The following is a 23,112-nucleotide window of genomic DNA, read 5'->3' on the forward strand; positions in this document are numbered from 1 at the left end:
CAACAAAAGAGCAAACAACTTCATTCAAAAATAGGCTAAAGACTTAATAGACTTTTCTCCAAAGAATATATACAAATAGTTAATAAGCACATTAAAAACAAAGCTCAGCATCTCTAATCATTAGGGAAATGAATGCAAATCAAAACTCTCTTGAGATAGTACCTCATACCCAGTAGGATGGCTATTACTTTAAGAAACAAAACCCAGAAAAAACAAGTGTTAATGAGGATATGGAGAAATTGGGACATTTGTATACTGCCGGTAGGAATGTAAAATGGTACAGCTGCTATGGAAAACAGTATGGAGGTTCCTTTAAATTATTAAAAATTGAATTACCATATGGCTGAGCAGTTCCATTTCTGGGTGACATATACCCCAAAGAATTGAAAGTAGGGTCTCAAAGAAATATTTGTTCACCCTTATTCATAGCAGCCTCATTCACTATAGCTAAAATGCAAAAGAGGGACTTCCCTGGCAGTCCTGTGGTTAAGACTGTGCTTCCACTGCAAGGAGCACAGGTTGAACCCCTGGTTGGGTAACTAAGATCCTGTATGCTGCATGACTTGGCCAAAAAAAAGAAAAAGAAAAAATGATGGATGAGTGGATAAACAAAATGTAGTAATACAGAAAATGGAATGCTATTCATACTTAAAAAGGAAGATAATTCTACAGTATGCTATAATATGAATTAATCTTGAGGACATTGCATGTGTGCTAAATCTCTTCAGTCGTGTCCAACTCTTTGAGACTCTGTGGATTGTAGTCTGCAGGCTCCTCTGTCCATGGGATTCTCCAAGCAAGAATACTGGAGTGGGTTGCCATGCCCCCCTCCAGGGGATCTTCTTGACCCACGGATCAAACCCACATTTGATCAAACCCATCTTATGTCTCCTGCATTGGCAGGCGGGTTCTTTACCACTAGCATCACCTGGAAGCCAGTATGCTGTAGTATGAATGAACCTTGAGGACATTATGCTAAATGAAATAAGCCAGTCCCCAAAAGACAAATACTGTTTGATTCCACTTACATGAGGCACTTAGAGTAGTTATAATCATAGAGACACAAAGCAGCATGGCAGTTGCCAGGGGCTTGGAGGAGAGAAGAATGGAGAGTTATTTTACAAGATGTAGTGAGTTATGAGGATGAATGGTGGTAATGTCTGTGCAACAATGTGAAATGTATTTAATACCACTGAAATGCACACATAAAAATGGCTAATATGAAATGGTTTGTGTATTTTAGCACACTTAAAACAAAGTATATAGGATAGGATCCAAAGCTTGCCAGCAAGACAGCATCAGGCATTCTTCTTCTATTAGTTTGTAGCATTTTATAGCTGTTCAGAAGCAATTTTTTACCCTCATTCTTCTAAGTGATGCTCAAATATAAAGAAATGAGATCCACATTGAACTGGTCTAGTAGGTGCCCTGACTTAAAAGGCTTATGTCCCAAAAGAGTCAGTATCTCTTATAGAATTTCCATAGGCATAGTAAGCAGGGTTCCCACAAGGGCTGTGCCAAGTTAAAAAAGTCACCGCTCAAGGGAGCCCAAAGATTTGGCATTAATTAGGTATTTATAATTCTTCCAGTTCTAACCAATCAGGTGTCATTTTTAGCCATAATGTTGCTTAGGAACATAGTTGATATTCTACTTTTATCAGGTTTTCAGGGGAACATAGTTAAAATTTTAATCAAAGGTCAAAGTCTTATGAAGAAAGTTACTTTTGTTAACCCTTTAACCACATACATATTAATCCATTTATACCTCACTGCAGGCTTCTTTGGTGGCTTAGCAGTAAAGAATGCATGGTTCAATCCCCGGGTCAGGAAGATCCTTTGGAAAAGGGCATGGCAACCCACTCCAGTATTCTTGCTGGGAAAATCCCATGGAAAGAGAAGCCTGGTGGTGTACAGTCCATGGGGTTGAAAAGAGTCAGACATGACTGAAACGACTGAGAAAACATAAATATCTCACTACAACAAAATAGTATTATTATCCCTTTTTACAGATGAGGAAACTGAAGTGCAGAGAGGTAATTTACTCAAGGTCACACAACTATTAAAAGATGTTAGAACATGAACCCAGGCAGTATGACTCCAGCATGTACACTCTTAATCATTGTGTTAGGCAGAATAATAGCTTTCCAAAGATGTCTACATCTCAGTCATCTGGAATCTATGACTATGTTATATTATGAAATAAGGAGGAATTAAGATTATAGAGAGGATTAAATTTACTAATCAGCTGGCCTTGAGTTGAGGAGGTTATCTTGGTTTATCCAGGTAGTCCCAGTGCAGCCACAGTTCAGTTCAGTTCAGTTCAGTTGCTCAGTTGTGTCTGACTTTGTGCAGCCACAGTAGTCCTTATAAGAGAAAGAGGGAGGCAGGAGATTCAGTGTCAGATTGATACAGTGGAGATGCAGCCCTTACTAAGGCTGAATTTGGAGGAAGGGGCCACCAGCCAAGGAAAAGCTGGAAAAGGCAAGAAAATAGATTTTTTTTCCTATAGCCTCCAGAAGGGATGTAGCCTTGCAGACACTTTTTTTGGCTGTGCTGAGTGGCATGTGGGATCTTAGTTCCCCAACCAGGGATCAAACTCACGTTCCCTGCAGTGGAAGTGCCTGATTCCTAACCACTGGCCTGCAAGGGAAGTCCGGTAGAAACTGATTTTAACCTAGTGAGGCCCGTTTTGGACTTCTGTCTTCCAGAACTGTAAGATAATAAATCTGTGTTGTTTTAAGCCACCAACTTTTTGGTAATTTGTTATAGCTGCAATAAGAAACTAACATAATCACTATACTATACTGCATCTCATTTATACGATACTTCTTGCTGCCAGGCCTTCCCACAAGGCTGGTTTGCTTTTGCATATGCCATTCTACCTCCTTTCCCTACTTCTGGCCCTCTCGTCAGTCTAGATTGTTGTTTCATCCTCGCGTTTCCATCTTACTCTGTGGCGCTTTTCATATTGCTTCTCAGGTAATATAGATCTTAGCTACCTGTCTGCCTCCTTTTCACTTTCAAGATTTAACTCAAATATCACTACTGCCTGAAAGTCTTCTCTGAACTTCAGCCCCTTAGCCTGGACTAGTTATTCCTGCTCTGTTTTCTGTAATAGCATTTGCCAATTTTTTTCATAATATTTACTTGCTCAGTTATAACTGTTTACTTATCTGCTCTCCCACTAGAAACTGTTTCTTCTCATCTTAGTATCTTTGGTACCCAGCCTAGTACCTAGCACATTTTAAGAGCTTAAATAAAGTTTGATAAATGAATCAATGAGTTATTCTATCTCTTAGAATTGCTGTTGGAATATTATATTTATCCTGAGCTTGAAAATCTTTTTTTCCTTCATTAGAGTATGAAAAATAAGAGAAATAGCTCACTATGGTGGCCATTAAAAAATGGTAATAACACTGATGATCTGAGATTCATCTTTTTCAACATTCGTTATCTCAGATGATCATTAAGTTTTAGTGCTATTTCCCTAGATAATAGTGATTATTTTCCTTTTTCCCTTCAATTTTGCATGAGAAAAAAGTCAAATATTTTACCTGGCAAAACATTTTGCATATTGGGATTCCATGTGTGGTCTTACTTAGACCTTTGAGCCAAAGAAATTTCTTTGGCTCTTATCTTTGTGGACCTTCTAGATTTTTATCTTTCAGCTACCGCTCAGATAAGGGTATCTCCATTCACCTTCCAGGAATCTTCACTTCTATGCCTACAAAAACATTCTGTAGCCTTCTTCTTCACTGTATTCTTGGTCTTGAGAGTCCCTACATGAACCACAGATGAACTCTTTAATCTTAACCTGGCTTATACAGGAGAAAACTTACCTGACTTTTTTGTTTCTCCTACAGGCTCCTCAGTAAGCAAGTTTGCTGACTCACATAGGCAGCTTTTCTTGACCTTGATGTCTATACCTTCTGAGTTCTGGTGTGCTATGATTCTGAGGCAAGGCCTGAATAAATTGAACTTTAGCTTAGATCATGACTGTTTTATAAACAAATTTAAACTCAAATTTATTAAAAAATAAATTATGTTACACAGAGCATGAGAACCCATAAAAGCACAATTCATAATTTAGATATTCCAAAGGTGATTCTGGGAATCTTTCTAAAGAAGTATACATGAGGAGGAACATTCTGTCTTGCAGTTTTGTTCCCTGCCTTTGGGGATGAAGCAGCAAAGGAGTTAAAAGCCATATAAGAATAGTGGGTGCAAGGGATAGCTGGCCAATTTATGGGATTGTACAGTAAGAATGTAATTTTCATTCAGAAGAGTTGCTGACATTAGAAATTTTTCCAGTGAAGAATGGCTCTTGGATCCAATGGACGATGTAAATGCATTTAGAACCCTGAATGAAGGCTTAATGAGAATGTCTTCTATTTGATTGGTGTTTGTATGGAATCAGATTACTGTGGAATGTGGAAAAATGGTTTGCTCAGTTTCTAAACAAAATGAAAAGCATTGTCCTAATTGAATTTGTTTTGACATTCTTGCTGCCCTACACAGGTCAAGCTGCAAGATGGAACAAAAGAATAAAGCTAGAGGGTAATGTGAGGCCTTGACCAGAATGCTGTAAATGTTAGGAATGGTGTTCTTACTAGCATATGAAACCTTTAAATAAAGAATGTTATGAGAGATATGCATTCATCTCCATATTAAAAAGGCCATGATGGAAATAAAATGTCATGGAGTTTAGAAAAAAATGAGGATTAAGATCTCCTAAAAATTAGCCTTTTGATTGTTGCTAGAATTTGATTATATGGGCTTCTCTGGTGGGTCAGATGGTAAAGAATCCACCTGCAGTGCGGGAGATCCAGGTTCAATCCCTGGTTCAGGAAGGTCCCTTGGAGAAAGGAATGGCAACCCATTCCAGTATTCTCACCTGGAGAATTCCATGGACAAAAAAGCTTGGTGAGCTACAATCCATGGGGTTACAAAGAGTTGGACATGACTGAGCAATTAACATACACATATGATACTTATGCATAGACATTTTTCTTTAAACCAGTTGAGGTTAGTGCTCAGCTCAAAATGAGGGGGCCTTTAGATATTGTAATAAAGGAGTTAACTGCAGTTTAGTTGGAATACTAACATAATAATATTTTTGTAGTATTACAGTATGTTTGCTCAGTCATTCAGTCATGTCTGACTCTTTGAGACCCTATGGACTGTAGCCCACAGGCTCCTCTGTCTATGGAATTTTCCAGGCAAGAATACTAGAAAACTCGTGTACAGAGAGGCCTGGTGGGCTATAGACCATGGGGTCGCAAAAGAGTTGGACACAGCTTAGTGACTAAACCGCTACACCACCAGACACTGTTGTAAATGCTACATATTAACTCATTTTAGTAGAATTTCAGTGTATTCTGGTGTCTTGATTAAGGCCATACAATCTCAAAGAAGTAGCCAGAAGCTTTTCCTCTTGGAAAAAGATATATGGGTAATTTTAATGCTTTAATATAAATCTGAATACTATTTTGAAGACTTTTCAGAAATAAACACCTTATCACTCAATATTGTGGTTGATCAGAAATGGCTGTGGGTGTCCTTTTCCTTTTCAAATTGAAAAGCAACTCTTGTTTAGTTTTCTGTTTTTCCCCATTGAGGTAGACTACTAAATGGAGTAGAGTAATTTCTGGAAATCATTTTATAATTATATATTGTCCTTTTCTCTGTTCAAATGAATAACCCAGGCAGTAGTTATTAGCCTATAACCTCCTTTTTGGCAACATGTATACCTTGGAAAACTCAGCAGTGGCCACAGGACTAGAAAAGGTCAGTTTTCATTCCAATCCCAAAGAAAGGTAATGCCAAAGAATGCTCAAACTACTGCACAATTGCACTCATCTCACATGCTAGTAAAGTAATGCTCAAAATTCTCCAAGCCAGGTTTCAACAATACATGAACCGTGAACTTCCAAATGTTCAAGCTGGTTTTAGAAATGGTAGAGATCAAATTGCCAACATCTGCTGGATCACTGAAAAAGCAAGAGAGTTCCAGAAAAACATCTATTTCTGCTTTATTGACTATGCCAAAGCCTTTGACTGTGTGGATCACAATACACTGTGGAAAATTCTGAAAGAGATGGAAATACCAGACCACCTGACCTGCCTCTTCAGAAACCTATAGGCAGGTCAGGAAACAACAGTTAGAACTGGACATGGAACAACAGACTGGTTCCAACTGGAAAAGGAGTATGTCAAGGCTGAATAGTGTCACCCTGCTTATTTTTCTATGCAGAGTACATCATGAGAAACACTGGGCTGGAAGAAGCACAAGCTGGAATCAAGATTGCCGGGAGAAAATCAATAACCTCAGATATGCAGATGACACCACCCTTATGGCAGAAAGTGAAGAGGAACTAAAAAGCCTCTTGATGAAAGTGAAAGAGGAGAGTGAAAAAGTTGGCTTAAAGCTCAACATTCAGAAAACTAAGATCATGGCATCTCGTCCCATCACTTCATGGGAAATAGATGGGGAAACAGTGGGAAAAATGTCAGACTTTATTTTTTAGGGCTCCAAAATCACTGCAGATGGTGACTGCAGCCATGAGATTAAAAGACGCTTACTCCTTGGAAGGAAAGTTATGACCAACCTAGATAGCATATTCAAAAGCAGAGACATTACTTTGCCAACAAAGGTCCATCTAGTCAAGGCTATGGTTTTTCCAGTTGTCATGTATGGATGTGAGAGTTGGACTGTGAAGAAAGCTGAGTGCCAAAGAATTGATGCTTTTGAAGTGTGGTGTTGGAGAAGACTCTTGAGAGTCCCTTGGACAGCAAGGAGATCCAACCAGTCCATCCTAAAGGAGACCAGTCCTGGGTGTTCATTGGAAGCACTGATGCTGAAGCTGAAACTCCAATACTTTGGCCATCTCATGTGAAGAGTTGACTCATTGGAAAAGACTCATGCTGGGAGGGATTGGGGGCAGGAGGAGAAGGGGGCGACAGAGGATGAGATGGCTGGATGGCATCACTGACTCGATACACATGAGTTTGGGTGAACTCCGGGAGTTGGTGATGGACAGGGAGGCCTGGTGTGCTGCCATTCATGGGGTTGCAAAGAGTCGGACATGACTGAACGACTGGACTGAACTGAATACCTTTTTATGCACATTGTTTTTGCAGAGAACTGCTTAGGGATGTGGTATTTTTTTCCAACTTTTTCAAATCTGTGAAGTGAGAAGCAGGCATCTGATCTGCAGTTCTGAGTAGATTGGTTGTCCATCAGTATACAGGCAGCTTATTCCATAAGTCTTATGCTCCACACAGGGGCTGGAGTGGGGGGAATGAATTTATCATTTTTAAATGATTATGCTTTATGCATATTAGATATTTAAATGAATTTTCCAGACAAATCCTTCTCATTTTATTTTCTTCTACATAAAATGTTTCTAAAATAACAAAAGAAAGATAATTCAGTCTTTTAAAATATACACGTAATCCCCTTAATAGAGATCCAAGTAGAAGAAAGAGTACTGGTAAACTAGGTAATGCAAGGGTATCTCTAAGTGAATGCCTGGGCTTGGGAAGTCTCATTATTCTGTAACTGTGTTGCTGGCACAGATGGAGAGCGGAGACCATTGCCTGCTGAAGCTGGTGCTGAGAAGGGCCTGTGGCTGCCCTTCAGAGATTAATACAAGGAAACCCTCTTGATTTGCCAGAGGAGTCTGGGAGGGGAGCAGATGGCCACAAGAAGGGCCCTCCAGCTTACTCAGCTGCTCTGAGAAGCTTAGGGTGACCTCTCTAATACAAACAAACCAAAAAGCTCTCAGGGTAATGGGGCAGCATCATTTATATTCCCAAATAACAATACTGCTCCTCACTTTGCAATCTCTCGCACCCTCATCCAGTATGTGGGCGCCATCTGCTTCTTATAAACTTACGTAGGCTGGTTGGGATTCCTATTGACTGATATCTCTGGGAAATGTGTTCTTTACTAATTACGTTCATATGAATCTGATAGGCATAAAAATATTATGTCTGTTTGCATAATTAAGAAACTGAGGCAAAGAGAAATTGATGGGCATTGGAATTAGAACCCAAGCACCTTGATTCCTCAGCTCAGTATATAATAGAATGAGTCCATAGAGCCATTCCAGTACTCTTGTTAAGCAGTAGTTATCCAGCTTTTGAATAAGGTTTTCTAGAAGGACAATTAGTTATTTTGAGCTTGTCACTTTCAGTTTTAAGCCTTTGTGTGACTACCATTTTGCCAAGTGACAGAAAGGAAAGGGTGGCTTCTAGTATACTGCTATAGCCTTCCAGGAAACAGGAATTGAGAAGATCTAATTTATACTATATAGTTTCATCAAAACCAAATTTGTTCAAGAGAAAAGTGTTCTGGTGCAAAGAAGTTACCTAGTGTGTGTGTGTGTGTGTGTGTGTGTGTGTGTGTGTGTGTGTGTAGCTAAACTGACCATAAGAAAAATTATTCTTTTTGTGAACCACTGCTCTCCTTTTCCCTGCCATTGGCTGAAACTACATTCATTTTCATGCATTAGCACCTGCTCAAGGGTCTGGTGAATCAAAAGAGCAATGAGCAAAGTGGTTTTAATTGCCCATGCTTTACTAGAGGCGTTTTTGCACTCAGAAACACAAAAGACTTTGAATGGTGTCAGAGGGCTATACTGAGAAGTGCTTTCCTTTAGAACTTTCAGATGATTCACTCCCTGTGTTGAGACATTGTCTTGTACAGATGAGTTCATGAGCTCGTCTTCCTTCCAACTGTGAGAGTATCACAAGCACTTGTCAGTTTCAGTTGCCTTTAACAATTGCCCAGGAAATCAGGCAAACGTTAGAGTTTACCGACTCGTTAGTGCATCTTTGTATAGCACTGTGCTTGCTAATTACTTTTATAAAATACCGTATGCATAATTTTAACTGCATAGTCGTATTCAGTACGACTTATCATAAAGGTTAAGAGTACAGGCTCTGGAACCAGACTCCCTGGTGCAAAGCCCACTTCAGCCTCTCACAGGCTGTGTGATGTTAGATAGTTTCCTTTACTGTCTGACCCTCAGTTTCATCATCTGAGAAAGGGGACTAATACACAAACCTATCTTGTAGAGCTGTTGTGAGGATTTAGTTAGATAATACATGGAAAGTACTTAGAATACTCTCGCACATAGTGAGTATCCAATGATTGTTAGCTAATGAAACTTCATATTTTATATTTTAGAAAATGGGTTGAAGATTGGCAGAAGCATAACAAGTGTCCATATGAGGCATAAATATGAATTATGGAAAATAATATCAATGTTTCACTATTATTAGCTTGTATTCAAATTATTGTTACTTTGTTCACCATCCCAGTAAAACTGTTTACTTATTAGCTGATTTTATTTTATTATAAAATCAGGAATTTTATAAGCATGCTTAATTCTCTGTGAATCATGAATGTGGGTGTATAAATTAAAGATTCAGTTTAGTGTTCATTTATTCATTCATCCATAAACAAATACTTATGAAACTCAAAATGTGCCTGAGATGAAAACATAGGATGAAAAAGACAACCCCTGTTTTCAAGGAGTTCACAATCTAAAGGGAAAAGGCAAATATAAAAACTATTAATTACACTGATATCAAGTGCTGTAAAAGAGATATGGCTGATAAAAAGAACGAGAGCTCAGAAAGCATTTAGGACTTCCCTGGAGGTCCAGTGGTTAAGACTCCACACTCCCAATGCAGGTGCAGGGGTTCAATCCCTGACTGGGAAAGATCCATGTTGTACCATCAAAAAAAAAGAGAAGCATTTAATTCTCTAAGGATGTCAGGGAAGATTCCCCAGAGTAGGTATCATTTGAGTTGAGAATTAGGATAAGGAGGTGAGAAACTCATACCTGGTATGGGGACATAGAGGCTAAGAAAACATTGCATAGTCAAGAATCTGCAAGTAGTTTAGTGCTGAAACTCCAGTACTTTGGCCACCTCATGAAAGAGTTGACTCACTGGAAAAGACCCTGATGCTGGGAGGGATTGGGGGCAGGAGGAGAAGGGGACGACAGAGGATGAGATGGCTGGATGGCATCACCGACTCGATGGACGTGAGTTTGAGTGAACTCTGGGAGTTGGTGATGGACAGGGAGGCCTGGCGTGCTGCAATTTATGAGGTCGCAAAGAGTCAGACACGACTGAGCGACTGAACTGAACTGAACTGAGTGCACTGATAAGTGGCAGGAAGCAAGTCTGAAGAGATTAAAAAAAGAGACTGCATCATAAATTTGAACTTTATCCTACTATCAGTTAAGAATCATTTAAAAGATTTTAAACAAACATTTTTATAATTTTTTTTCTATGCCGGATTCTGTGTTAGATACCAAGACTATGATATGAATAGGTCATAGTTTAGTAGGAATGCCATGATTTAGGAAGATCATTCTGTTTATGTTATGGAAGATGAGAGGGAAATAAGACTAGGAGGCAAGAAGATTAGTTAATCCAAGTAGGAGATTATTATGATCTTGGTCTGAGGCAGTGTTAGGGGAGTTAAAGGATGAGTGTCGTGGTCCAGGCAAGGATTGGAAAAGGATTTCCAGACATGAAACAGAATGAGATGGAAATAAAGTTTATTAAATGGGAGACACTTAGAACAGTGGGCCAGCTCAAGGGAGAACCAACACTGAACAGGGATCCTTGCTGCTGCTGCTGCTAAGTCGCTTCAGTCATGTCCGACTCTGTGCGACCCCATAGACGGCAGCCCACCAGGCTCCTCTTTCCCTGGGATTCTCCAAGCAAGAATACTCTAGTGGGTTGCCATTTCCTTCTCCAGTGCATGCATGCATGCTAAGTTACTTCAGTTGTGTCTGACTCTGTGTAACCCCATGAACAGCAGCGCAGGCTCCTCTGTCCACAGGATTCTCCAGGCAGGAATACTGGAGTGGGTTGCCATTTCCTTTTCCAGAACAGTGGTCCTTAGTCCACTTTTATACCCAGGGTACAAGAAGTGGGATAGGGGTCTTGCGGGTCATTTGCTGATTGGATGAGGCATGTATACTTGGGGGAAGAGTAAGGCAAATACCTTCTCCCTGTGTGCGACAGGAGGAGAGACAGGTTATACTGCTCAGGAGGACCTGAAATCTGTTAATAGTTACAACATGGGGGAGGGAAGGACGATGAGGATCTGGTTTTTCCGTTCCTGCATTCCAAGACCCTCCTTGGTTTTATCTGCTCTTTCTTCCTTGGGTCACCACAGAGAGCGGCTGGAATGGAGAGATACTTAGGAGGCAGAATCTGCAACATTTAGTGACCCTCTTGGGTATGGAGCATCAGGAGGAGCTGGGATGCATCCCAGAGCCCTGGCTCCTGCCTGCTTCTCCAGCCTCATTGTATTCCCCTTTGCACCCCCGTCCCCCGTCCCTGTTGGCTTTCCAGTTGCTGGGCTTCTTTCCATTCTCTGAGCATTCTGTGTTCCTCTTGGCCTTTGCACCTCTGCATAGTCTTCCTTTGCCCTTTGCATATGCACTTTTTTTTTTTCTACCTGGAGTCATCTTTACCATTACTCTGCCATTCCCCATCCTTTTGCCTAATTAATTCTGATTTATTCTGTAAAATTCTGCATGATATTTCCTCTCAAAATGTTATTTCCTCAAGGAACCCATCCTTTACCACTCCCGTCCCTAAACTAGGTCACGTCTCCCATATTATATACACAACTTAGCGACTGAATAACAACCGTTCTGTACTTCTTCACAATTAGAACTAAATAATTACTTGTGGATTTAGTTGTTAAATATGTCTCCCCAGCTAGACTATGTTATTGTTTAGTCGCTAAGTCATGTCTGACTCTTTGCAACCCCATGGACAGCAGCATGCCAGGCTTCCCTGTCCTTCACCATCTCCTGGAGTTAGCTCAAACTCATGTCCGTTGAGTTGGTGATGTCATCCAGCCATCTCATCCTCTGTCTCCCCCTTTTCCTCCTGCCCTCAATCTTTCCCAGCATCAGGGTCTCTTACAATGAGTTGGCTTTTGCAACAGGTCCCCAAAGTTATATAGATACTATAAACTCAGGGGTTGTTTGGTCTTTTTATAGATGTATCCTTGGGATCCAGCATAGCAGATCTTAAATAGTTATGAGTTTAATGAATGAATTACTCTTAAGATACCTTTAGAAAGAGAAAACAATTAACATATTTATATGTTTTGGCTCTTTGAATTTCTTGTAGTCACTTAGATAAGGTATGTGCTGTCTTACACGTGGATTACCAGATTGAATCTGATGGGAGACCACATTTCGCATATTCTCTGCCATTTGTCCCTATTCAGTTCAGTTCAGTCACTCAGTCGTGTCTGACTCTTTGCAACCCCATGAATCACAGCACTCCAGGCCTCCCTGTCCATCACCAACTCCCGGGGTTCACTTAAACTCATGTCCGTTGAGTCAGTGATGCCATCCAGCCATCTCATCCTCTGTTGTCCTCTTTTCCTCCTGCCCCCAATCCCTCCCAGTATCAGGGTCTTTTCCAATGAGTCACCTCTTTGCATGAGGTGGCCAAAGTATTGGAGTTTCAGCTTCAGCATCAGTCCTTCCAATGAACACCCAGGACTGATCTCCTTTAGGATGGACTGGTTGGATCTCCTTGCAGTCCAAGGGACTCGCAAGAGTTTTCTCCAACACCACACTTCAAAAGCATCAATTCTTCGGTGCTCAGCCTTCTTCACAGTCCAACTCTCACATCCATACATGACAACTGGAAATACCATAGCCTTGACTAGATGGACCTTTGTTGGCAAAGTAATGTCTCTGCTTTTGAATATGCTATCTAGGTTGGTCATAACTTTCCTTCCAAGGAGTAAGCGTCTTTTAATTTCATGGCTGCAGTCACCATCTGCAGTGACTTTGTAGCCCTAAAAAATAAAGTCTGACATTGTTTCCCCATCTATTTCCCATGAAGTGATGGGACTGGATGCCATGATCTTAGTTTTCTGAATGTAGAGCTTTAAGCCAACTTTTTCACTCTCCTCTTTCACTTTCATAAGAGGCTTTTGAGTTCCTCTTCACTTTCTGCCATAAGGGTGGAGTCATCTGCATATCTGAAGTTATTGATATTTCTCCTGGCAATCTTGATTCCAGCTTGTGCTTCTTCCAGCCCAGTGTTTCTCATGATGTACTCTGCATAGAAATTAAATAAGCAGAGTGACAATATACAGCCTTGACGTACTCCTTTTCCTATTTGGAACCAGTCTGTTGTTCCATGTCCAGTTCTTTTTTTCTTTTTAATTTAAATTTATTTATTTTAATTGGAGGCTAATTAAAAATATGGAACGCTTCACAAATTTGTGTGTCACCCTTGCGCAGGGGCCATGCTAATCCTCTCTGTATCGTTCCAATTTTAGTATATGTGCTGCCGAAGCGAGCACCCGTGTCCAGTTCTAACTGTTGCTTCCTAACCTGCATATAGGTTTCTCAAGAGGCAGGTCAGGTGGTCTGGTATTTCCATCTCTTTCAGAATTTTCCACTGTTTATTGTGATCTACACAAAGGCTTTGGCATAGTCAATAAAGCAGAAATAGATGTTTTTCTAGAACTCTCTTGCTTTTTCCATGATCCAGCAGATGTTGGCAATTTGATCTCTGGTTCCTCTGCCTTTTCTAAAACCAGCTTGAACATCTGGAAGTTCACAGTTTACGTACTGCTGAAACCTGGCTTGGAGAATTTTGTTAGGGGACATTTTTTTTTAACCAGTTTGCAAATTTAATATCATAGGAGCTGACTGTATACAAACAAAGGATGAAAATTGAGTTAGTAAAAAAATGAAGGAACAGTACCCAGCATCACTCTGATTCTCCTAAGCTAGGAAAATGAAATTAGTGTTTGGGGAACACTATAATAGAAATAAAATGTGGTTGTTAGGAGCATAGACTCTGAAGCCAGACTGCCTGGGTTCAAATCCTAGCTCTGCCACTTACAGGCTGTATAAAGTTAGGTAACTTAAACAATTTCTCTAAGCCTGTTTCTTTACCTACAGAAAATGAGGGTAATAGTACTAAACATATAATATTGTGGTGAGGATTAAATGATATAATGCTTATGAAAGAACACATGGTAAGTGCTCAAAAATTGTTAGTGATGAAAAATTATTTTCTTTTTAAAGCAAAAGAAGCAATTTGGATATATTCAAGAAGTATATTAAATGAGGGAAACTCTTTACAAATTTATTTTTCATTGGTTTTAAAACCTAAAATGTTTCAGAATGTGAATTTGCAGTCATTTTAATTTCTGTTATCATGACTGTAATCATACAAGAAAATTGGGGCAAATTGCATAAATTCTGTGAGCCTATTCCTCATCTGTGAAATTATTATCTGATGAAATTATTAGTCAATTCTGGGTAAATTGCCCTCTTATAAACTAAACTGTAAGCTCTACAGGCACAAATGTTAAAGTTTCTTCATTTAATAAGATTCAGTTTTGCAACTGGGACACCAGATAGAGTTTCGAATGGAAGTGATATTTGAGCTAAGCCATGAAGAACATAGGATTTCCTTATTTGGGAAGAAAACTTTATTTATATTTTCCATAGCTATAAAACTGATTGATCCTTAGCACTTTCTGTTTAGTCCAAGGTCGGGTCCAGCCCAAGGTCGGGTCCAGCCCATGCCCTGGATTCCCTAGCTGTGATACTGGTAAAGAAATGTTAAGTGTTGCAAATGTAACATTAACATTGTAACACAATGTTAAGTTACATTTCCATTTCCACTTAGGCCACTATTTAGTTTAGAAGGCAGGGGTATAAGAACTCGTTTAATGAGCCATTCCTGAATTTTTAACAATTTCTTGCTAATATTGATGTTTTCAGAGCTCTTGTTGCACATTTAAGCATGACATGTAAGCAAGACTGCTTACAAAAAAACACAGTTGTTAAGGACCTATGAGGCCATTTCAGCACACTTTTTGAATCTTGTCTTATTCCTAAATGGCACTTGGAGCATGTTGAAGGTAAGGAAAACATGGTACACTTATAGGATAACATGCTTTAGGGGCTAACCTCATAGCAGGTGTTTATAGTTCAGCTTTTTTCCTGGACACTGAGATGTCAGAGCCATTGTGATATGTAATGAAGGAAGTGCTGCAGTACAGTTTGATTCTAAAAATTTCTAAACAGTGTAGAGGCCAGCTAGGAAAGGTGCCTCAGCCATAGAACAGTAAGCCGAAATTTGTTCAAATCTTTTTTCTCAAAGCAGAGCTAGCTTTATGACTTGGGGATGGGTTGGAGGGATGCAATGCTTGTAAAACTAAACAAGAAGTCCTTGAAAGTGTGTAGTGCATTCAGGCTCACTCATTGTTAGAGCACTTGAGTCCCCAACCACCACAACGGGCTTCTCGATGAGGTGGTTTCTCTTCTTGCAGAGCATGGGCTTTAGGGCGTGCAAGCTCAGTAGTTGGGACACACAAGCTTAGTTGCCCACACGTGAAATTTTAGTTCCTGGTCAGGGATCAAACCTGTGTTCCCTGCGTTGGCAGGCAGATTCCTAACCACTGGACCACCAGGGAAGTCTCTTATTCAAGCTTCTTGATTAACCTTTTTGAGATTATGAAAAAAGGTATGAAATGTTCCCCCAGAAGAATGTACACACATACAAACAAAAGTTTTTATTAGTTCTGGAGGTCCATAGACTTCAGGGTAAGGACTCTTTCTAGATTGTATGTTCCTTAAGAACTATACCTAGATTTCATTGACCTTTGACAGAGCCTGCTGTGTATGTGGGAGATACTCAGCAAATAGTTTCTGAATTAATGAACTGGAATGCAAAATGAAAATCTTCAAGTTTCTTACTAGAGAATCTCTAAACCTGTCTTCTTTGTTTCCTTAGGCTTCCATCTCAGTGGCACAGTAACTGAACCAGCCACTACTTCTGAACCAGCAGTGACTTATAAAGTTGCCATCAGTTTTGATCGATGCAAAATCACCTCAGTGACATGTGGCTGTGGGAATAAAGACATATTCTACTGTGCTCATGTGGTAGCACTCTCACTCTACAGGATCCGTAGACCAGATCAAGTCAAATTGCGTCTTCCTATCTCAGAAACCCTTTTCCAGATGAATAGGGACCAGCTACAAAAGTTTATTCAATATTTAATCACGGCACACCACACTGAAGTTCTTCCTACTGCACAGAAATTGGCAGATGAGATTCTGTCCTCCAACTCCGAAATCAACCAAGTAAATGGTAATTGTACAATATTTTTGTTGCTAAAAATCTATTTTGTTGCTTTATTGCATGTTTAGAGGTTGGGATACTTTTGCCATTGTAATCACTTAACTTTAATCAGTTTATTCTATCCAAACTATTTATTAACTCTGTTTCTTAAAGCCATCCAGTTGTCCACCTCATAAAGTTTGGGTGAAAATGACAGAGGATGTTAGAGTTATAAATTAAACCAGTTTGTGGACTTCATGTGTCCATATAATCCTTGCCCCTAGGAGCCTGGAATATTCAGGAGTGAAAGAAAACATAAAATAATTAATGTCATTCAGTGAAATCAGAATTCCTTAACATTTCGGGATCCTGCATAGCACCATGGTTATTCTAAAGCGTGTCTGTTTGCCTTGTGTTTATGAGCTATATAATGGATGGAGAGAGATACGATGTTCACTTATTCATTCAAGAAATGTATGTTGAGTACCTGCTCTGTGCATGTGATAGTGCTGATTGTTGAGGGCATAAAACAGACATGGTTCCTGTCTTCAAATATCTTACAATCTAGTAGAAAAGACAGCTAAGGCTGAAGTGAATGCTTGCTTTTGTTATGAAGCCAGGTTGTAGATACTTAATCATAGGAAACTGTTGAAGAATTTTGAGAAGAGGAGCTATATGAGCCAATTTTTCATTTTGTTGGTTAGGTTCTACTATGTTCCAGGCATCATACATGAGAACTTTATGTATGTTTATATATGTTAATTCATTTAGCTTTCAAAACTACCCTGTGAGGTAGATATTATAACCATTTTATAAATAAGGAAATTATTTATAACCTAGGCTCACCTTACCTCCGAACTCGAGTTTTTTATACCTCTCTATACTTCCTTCCTATTTTTAGAATATAACTTTGGTATTAGTGTGAATAAGGCAGTGAGACTAGGTTAATGGCCTGTATAATACTATGGTCTGTGTGCTAAAGGCCTGCCTTTCCCAGTTGCCCAAGAGAACTAATCAAGTCCTACATACAACCTCACCACTTCTCAGAAATAAAGATAGTCAGACAAGCTTCCAGGAACTCTTGCTGACTAGCAGAAATAATCTTCTGTTGCTTTATCCTCAAAGTCGTGTTTACATGATGCATGCATGCATGCTAAGTCACTTCAGCATGTCCGACTCTGCAACCCTATGAACTATACTCTGCCGGGCTCCTCTGTGGGATTCTCCAGGCAAGAATACTGGAGTGGATTGCCATGCCCTCCTCCAGAGATCTCTTCCCAACCCAGGGATCAAACCTGTATCTCTTAGATTTCATGCAGGAGAGTTCTTTACCACTAGTGCCACCTGGGAAGTCCATTTACATGGTAACTGAGCTCTATTTGAGAGATACTGTTAAAGAGTAGCTTTCTAAAGCGGCTTCCCTGGTGGTTCAGTGGTAAGGAATCACCTGCCAATGCCTCAGTGGTAAAGATTCTGCCTTCCAACGCCAGAGACACGGGTTCCATCCCTGATCCAGGAAGATCCCACATGCTTGAAGCAACTAAGCCCATGTGCCACAACTGTTGAGCCTGTGCTCTAGAGGGAGCCGCCAACTACTGAAGCCCATGTGCCCTAAAGCCCATGCTCCACAAGTCCACACACCTAAACTATAGAGTAGTTCCCACTTGCCGCACCCAGAGAAAAGCCCGTATAGCAATGAAGACCCAGCACAGCCAGAAATAAATTAAATAAATAAATAAAAATAAAATTATAAAACTCTAGTTCCTCTTCACTTTCTGCCATAAGGGTGGTATCATCTGCATATCTGAGGTTATTGATATTTCTCCCAGCAATTTTGATTCTGGCTTGTGCTTCATCCAGCCCAGCATTTCACATGAGGTACTCTGTATATGAGTTAAATAAGCAGAGTGACAATGTACAGCCTTGATATACTCCTTTCCCAATTTTGAACCAGTCCATTGTTCCATGTCCAATTCTAACTGTTGCTTCTTGACTTGTTGCTACAGGTTTCTCGGGAGACACATAAGGTGGTCTGATATTCCCATCTTTTAAAGAATTTCCCACAGTTTATTGTGATCCCCACAGTCAAAGGCTTTTGCATAATCAATGAAGCAGAAGTAGATGTTTTTCTGGAATTCTCTTGCTTTTTCTATGATCCAGTATACTATGCTAAGTCTCTTCAGTCATGTCTGACTTTTTGTGACCCCATGGACTGTAACCTGCCAGGTTCCTCTGTCCATGGCATTCTCCAGGCATGAATACTGGAGTGGGTTGCCATTTCCTTCCCCAGGGGATCTTCCCGACCTAGGGCTCGAACCAGTATCTCTTACATCTCCTGCATTAGCAGGCGGGTTCTTTACCACTAGCACCACCTGGGAAGCCCTTCTATGATCAGAACGATGTTAGCAATTTGATCTCTGCTTCCTCTACCTTTCCTAAATCCAGCTTGTACATCTGAAAGTTCTTAGTTCACGTGCTGTTGGAGCCTAGCTTGAAGGATTTTGAGCATTACCTTGTTAGCATGTGAAATGAATGCAAGTGAAATGAGTGCAGTGTAGTTTGAACATTCTTTGGCATTGCCCTTCTTTGGAATTGGAATGAAAACTGACCTTTTCCAGTCCTGTCCTATAGCCACTGCAGGGATATGTATAAAAAGTACATAGACACTGTCATGTAGGAAGCGCTCAATAAATGGCTGTTTTTAACAAATATTGAAGGATGGAAGGAGTATATTTGTTTTTCTTTGCCACTTTCAGTTTACAGAAGTAGTATAGGATATATTATTTGCCCACCTGGGTTTTAAATCTAGATGGTCAATAGGACATGCATTTGTTCATTCTATAAATATTAACTCAATGCTGTAATGATCCAGGCACTGTGAGGTACAAAAATGAATCCCTACTCTGCCTCTTGAGAAATCTGTATGCAGGTCAGGAAGCAACAGTTAGAACTGGACATGGAACAACAGACTGGTTCCAAATAGGAAAAGGAGTACGTCAAGGCTGTATATTGTCATCCTGTTTATTTAACTTATATGCAGAGTACATCATGAGAAACGCTGGACTGGAAGAAACACAAGCTGGAATGAAGATTGCCGGGAGAAATATCAATAACTTCAGATATGCAGATGACACCACCCTTATGGCAGAAAGTGAAGAGGAGCTAAAAAGCCTCAGGATGAAAGTAAAAGAGGAGAGCAGAAAAGTTGGCTTAAAGCTCAACATTCAGAAAACGAAGATCATGGCATCCTACTTCATGGGAAATAGATGGGGAAACAGTAGAAACAGGGTCAGACTTTATTTTGAGGGGCTCCAAAATCACTGCAGATGGTGACTGCACCCATGAAATTAAAAGACGCTTACTCCTTGGAAGGAAAGTTATGACCAACCTAGACAGCATATTAAAAAGCAGAGACATTACTTTGCTGACTAAGGTCCGTCTAGTCAAGGCTATGGTTTTTTCAGTGGTCATGTATGGATGTGAGAGTTGGACTGTGAAGAAGGCTGAGCACCGAAGAATTGATGCTTTTGAAGTGTGGTGTTGGAGAAGACTCTTGAGAGTCCCTTGGACTGCAAGGAGATCCAACCAGTCCATTCTGAAGGAGATCAACCCTGGGATTTCTTTGGAAAGAATGATGCTAAAGCTGAAGCTCCAGTACTTTGGCTGCCTCATGCGAAGAGTTGACTCATTGGAAAAGACTCTGATGCTGGGAGGGATTGGGAGCAGGAGGAGAAGGGGATGACCGAGGATGAGATGGCTGGATGGCATCATGGACTCGATGGACGTGAGTCTGAGTGAACTCCGGGAGATGGTGAGGACAGGCAGGCCTGGTGTGCTGCGATTCATGGGGTCGCAAAGAGTTGGACATGACTGAGCGACTGAACTGAACTGAACTCTACTCTTTGAAAGCTTCAGTGTAGTTGGGAGTATATGAGACAAGCTCAATTCTAATGTAAAACAAAATGCAACAGGTCTTTAAGAGAAGTAATAATAAAGTACGAAGAAGAGAGTTACTACATTACTTTCATGCATATGAGTATGAAGGGCATACTTTTGACAGGTGAGGTGTATGGGGTATATGGTGAATTCAGTGAGAGCCTCTCCTGCCAAGTAAATTTCAGCAGTGTTAGCCTCTCTGTATACTTATTTTATGGTTTTTCTTTCTCATTGCAGCCCTGACTATAGAGCTGAGGCAATGCTGACAATGAGAAGTAATGCTTTTTGGCCAAAGAACAGGTTGTGGGGAAAGGAAGGGAAGTAAAGTCATCAGGAAATGTCATTGACTTCTGGGTACACTAAGTTTCTAGTTGAAACATAGCATAAGTATAGGAAAGACAAGACTAGAAGTGAAAGGGCCTGAACAGGAAGGGCCCTAAATGCTAAGCTAAGTTTAGACTTCATTTATAAAGGATAGTTTATCACTGAAGACTTCTGAGCAGGGAAGGGATATGATCAAAACTGTGTTGAGAATAACACATTTGAAGAAAAGTAGCATATAGCAGATTCCATAAACTGGTGGCTCCTAATGTTAATTAGTATTTGTAGACTAAATATGAGTCCTCCTGATTTCCTGGACGATAAGATGCACTGAAAAAGCATGGCAGAAGAGCACTATTCTCTGCAGACCTGGAATTAATTTAATGAGGCTTTCATATAGGAGGACAAGAAGAAAGGTAGATTGACTGATGAAACATGATATGAATTTGTAACCAATTGCACGACCACACATATAGAGTACTGACTTATACTATAAGACTATATTGACTTGTAGTCTTTTGTCACTTGGAGACAGGGTTCTAAAAACCTATCACAGGACTCAGTCTTTGAGAAAGTGAGAGAAGACGACTCAGTTTTCATTCCACAGATATTTTTTAGGTGCCTGTCACATTACCAGAACTGTGTTATAGATGATTCAACTGTGAGCAAGGAGCTAAGCGGCTACTAGGGGAGAGGGATGTGTAAATAACTAACACTGTGTTTTAAGTGATGTCATTGAGGTGAGCCCAGGAAGGAAAGATATTCTGAGTATAAATTTATAAAATATCACCCTGTACATAACCCTGCCTGTACTTTAGGTAGCAAATTTCCAGAAATTTAGAATTGTTGACTCCTCTTGAGAAGCTACAATTTTATCGTGAATTTTAAAAAGAGAAATTTTTATTTTCTAAGAAAGTATTGTTTTAATTTTAAAATAATATGTGTGCTTTATGGCTTATTTTAAACTTCAAAGAAAAACAAAATAGAAAAATTACATTCTCCTAGGGGAAAAAAATACATCACTCTTTTCGTGTTTGTGCATTTTACCCCAGGATGATATTTGTAGACCTTGGGAGAGGATACAACTGAGACTTTCAGTGAACATGAAACTAGCTCTACTCTCTTATGTTTCTTGAGAACCACACAATTGACAAAGCCCAGATTAAGGCAGAATGCCCGTCTGTTTCTGAATATACTCACATAGGGCTGCTCCTACTGAGTGTGGAGTGTAGGAACTCAGGAGATTCATTTCACCATCCTATTCCTCGCAGGTGCTCCTGACCCCACGGCTGGGGCCAGCATTGATGATGAGAACTGTTGGCATTTGGATGAAGAACAGGTGAAAGAACAAGTGAAGCTCTTTCTCTCCCAGGGTGGTTACTATGGCTCTGGAAAGCAACTCAATTCAATGTTTGCCAAGGTAAGACATGAAAAGATTTTTTTTTTTCTTACGTAAACTGGGCTCACCACACTTCTGGCTTCATGCATTGTAGCTAGCTCACTTGACCTACCTGTACTGAATGCTTGAAAACTACTTGGGGGGAGGGGAGCTGAGCAGAGCAGAACAGAGCAGGTTGCGTCCAGGGAGCCCTACTGCCTCACCCTGGTCGTCCTCTTCCTCTTGCTCCGCACTCTCTAAATGAGTTTGCATTCCTGGGGGGATTAGTAATGAAGCTACCTCCCCCTGCCTTGAACCCAAGGCTGCCCAGTGAGGCCTTAAGAGAAAATATTTTGTTGTTTTTAAAATATTAACTTATTTATTTGGCTGTGCCAGGTCTTAGTTGTGGCATGTGGGATCTAGTTCTCTGAACAAGGGTTGAACCCTGGCCCCTTGCATTGGGAGTGCAGAGTATTAGCCACTGAGAAGTCCCAGAAACTTAGTAATTTGGAACTGGGGACTCTCATAGCAGACTTTCTTTCTTTTCTTTCTTAACACCTTTGGTGAAATAATAATTCACATATCATAAAATTCACCCATTTAAAAAATTGTACAATTCAGTGATTTTTAGTATATTGACACATATGTACAGCTATCACTGCAATCAACTTTAGAACATTTTCATTATCTTAAAAATAAACCCTATTCCCTTTACCTATCATTCCCCTGTTCCCCATGCCCCTCTTCCCCGAGCCCTAGGCAACCACTAATGTGCTTTCTGTCTTTATAGATTTCCCTATTCTGGACTTTCCTAGGAATGGAATCCTATAGTATGTAGTCTTTTGTGACTGGCTTTTCTCTCCTGGCATAGTATTTCAAAATATTTAAAAACAGACATCCATGTTGTAGCATGTGTCAGTACTTCATTCCTTTTTATGGCCAAATGATATTCCATTGTATGGATACCACACATTTCATTTATCTGTTCGTCTGTTGATGGGCATTTGGATTGTTTCCACCTCTAAGCTGTTATAAATAATGTTCCTATAAACATTCTTGTACAGTGTTTCTGTGTGGACATATATATTTTCATTTCTCTCTAGGAATGGAATTAGTAGGCCATATGGTAGCTCTATGTTTGAGGAATTTCTAGAGTGATTTCCAAAGTGGCTGCATCATTCTACAGTCTCACTAAACAGTGTATGAGAGTTCTGATTTCTCTATATCCTGGCCAACACTTATTATCTAGCTTTTTATTCTAGCCATCCTTGTGAGTATGAAGTGGTATCTCACTGTGCACAGCAGGCTCTCTTGATACACGCAGA

At 40.1% G+C, this 23,112-nt stretch overlaps 1 protein-coding gene, 1 long non-coding RNA gene and 1 other non-coding gene across 3 annotated transcripts in view; 1 reads left to right on the top strand and 2 right to left on the bottom strand.

The window, feature by feature from the left end:
* Window positions 1-1,879: 1,879 nt before the first annotated feature.
* Window positions 1,880-21,697, bottom strand: LOC120856259. Its single transcript, XR_005719414.1, has 3 exons — window positions 21,610-21,697; window positions 3,840-3,964; window positions 1,880-2,363 (listed from the first exon to the last, which is right to left on the bottom strand). It is a non-coding gene; the product is annotated as an uncharacterized LOC120856259 (long non-coding RNA).
* Window positions 13,266-13,372, bottom strand: LOC120857173. The gene has a single exon (XR_005719630.1). It is a non-coding gene; the product is annotated as a U6 spliceosomal RNA (small nuclear RNA).
* Window positions 15,713-23,112, top strand: part of ZSWIM5 (zinc finger SWIM-type containing 5) — a 54,169-nt gene continuing 46,769 nt past the window's right edge. The window contains exons 1-2 of the mRNA XM_040231276.1: window positions 15,713-16,182; window positions 21,681-21,829. Of these exons, the coding sequence (XP_040087210.1) occupies window positions 16,053-16,182; window positions 21,681-21,829 (279 nt within the window). The 5' untranslated portion in view covers window positions 15,713-16,052. The remainder of the gene's footprint in view (window positions 16,183-21,680; window positions 21,830-23,112) is intronic.

The sequence above is a fragment of the Oryx dammah genome, unplaced genomic scaffold (genome assembly GCF_014754425.2).
Source record: "Oryx dammah isolate SB20612 unplaced genomic scaffold, SCBI_Odam_1.1 HiC_scaffold_28, whole genome shotgun sequence".
NCBI lineage: Eukaryota > Metazoa > Chordata > Mammalia > Artiodactyla > Bovidae > Oryx > Oryx dammah.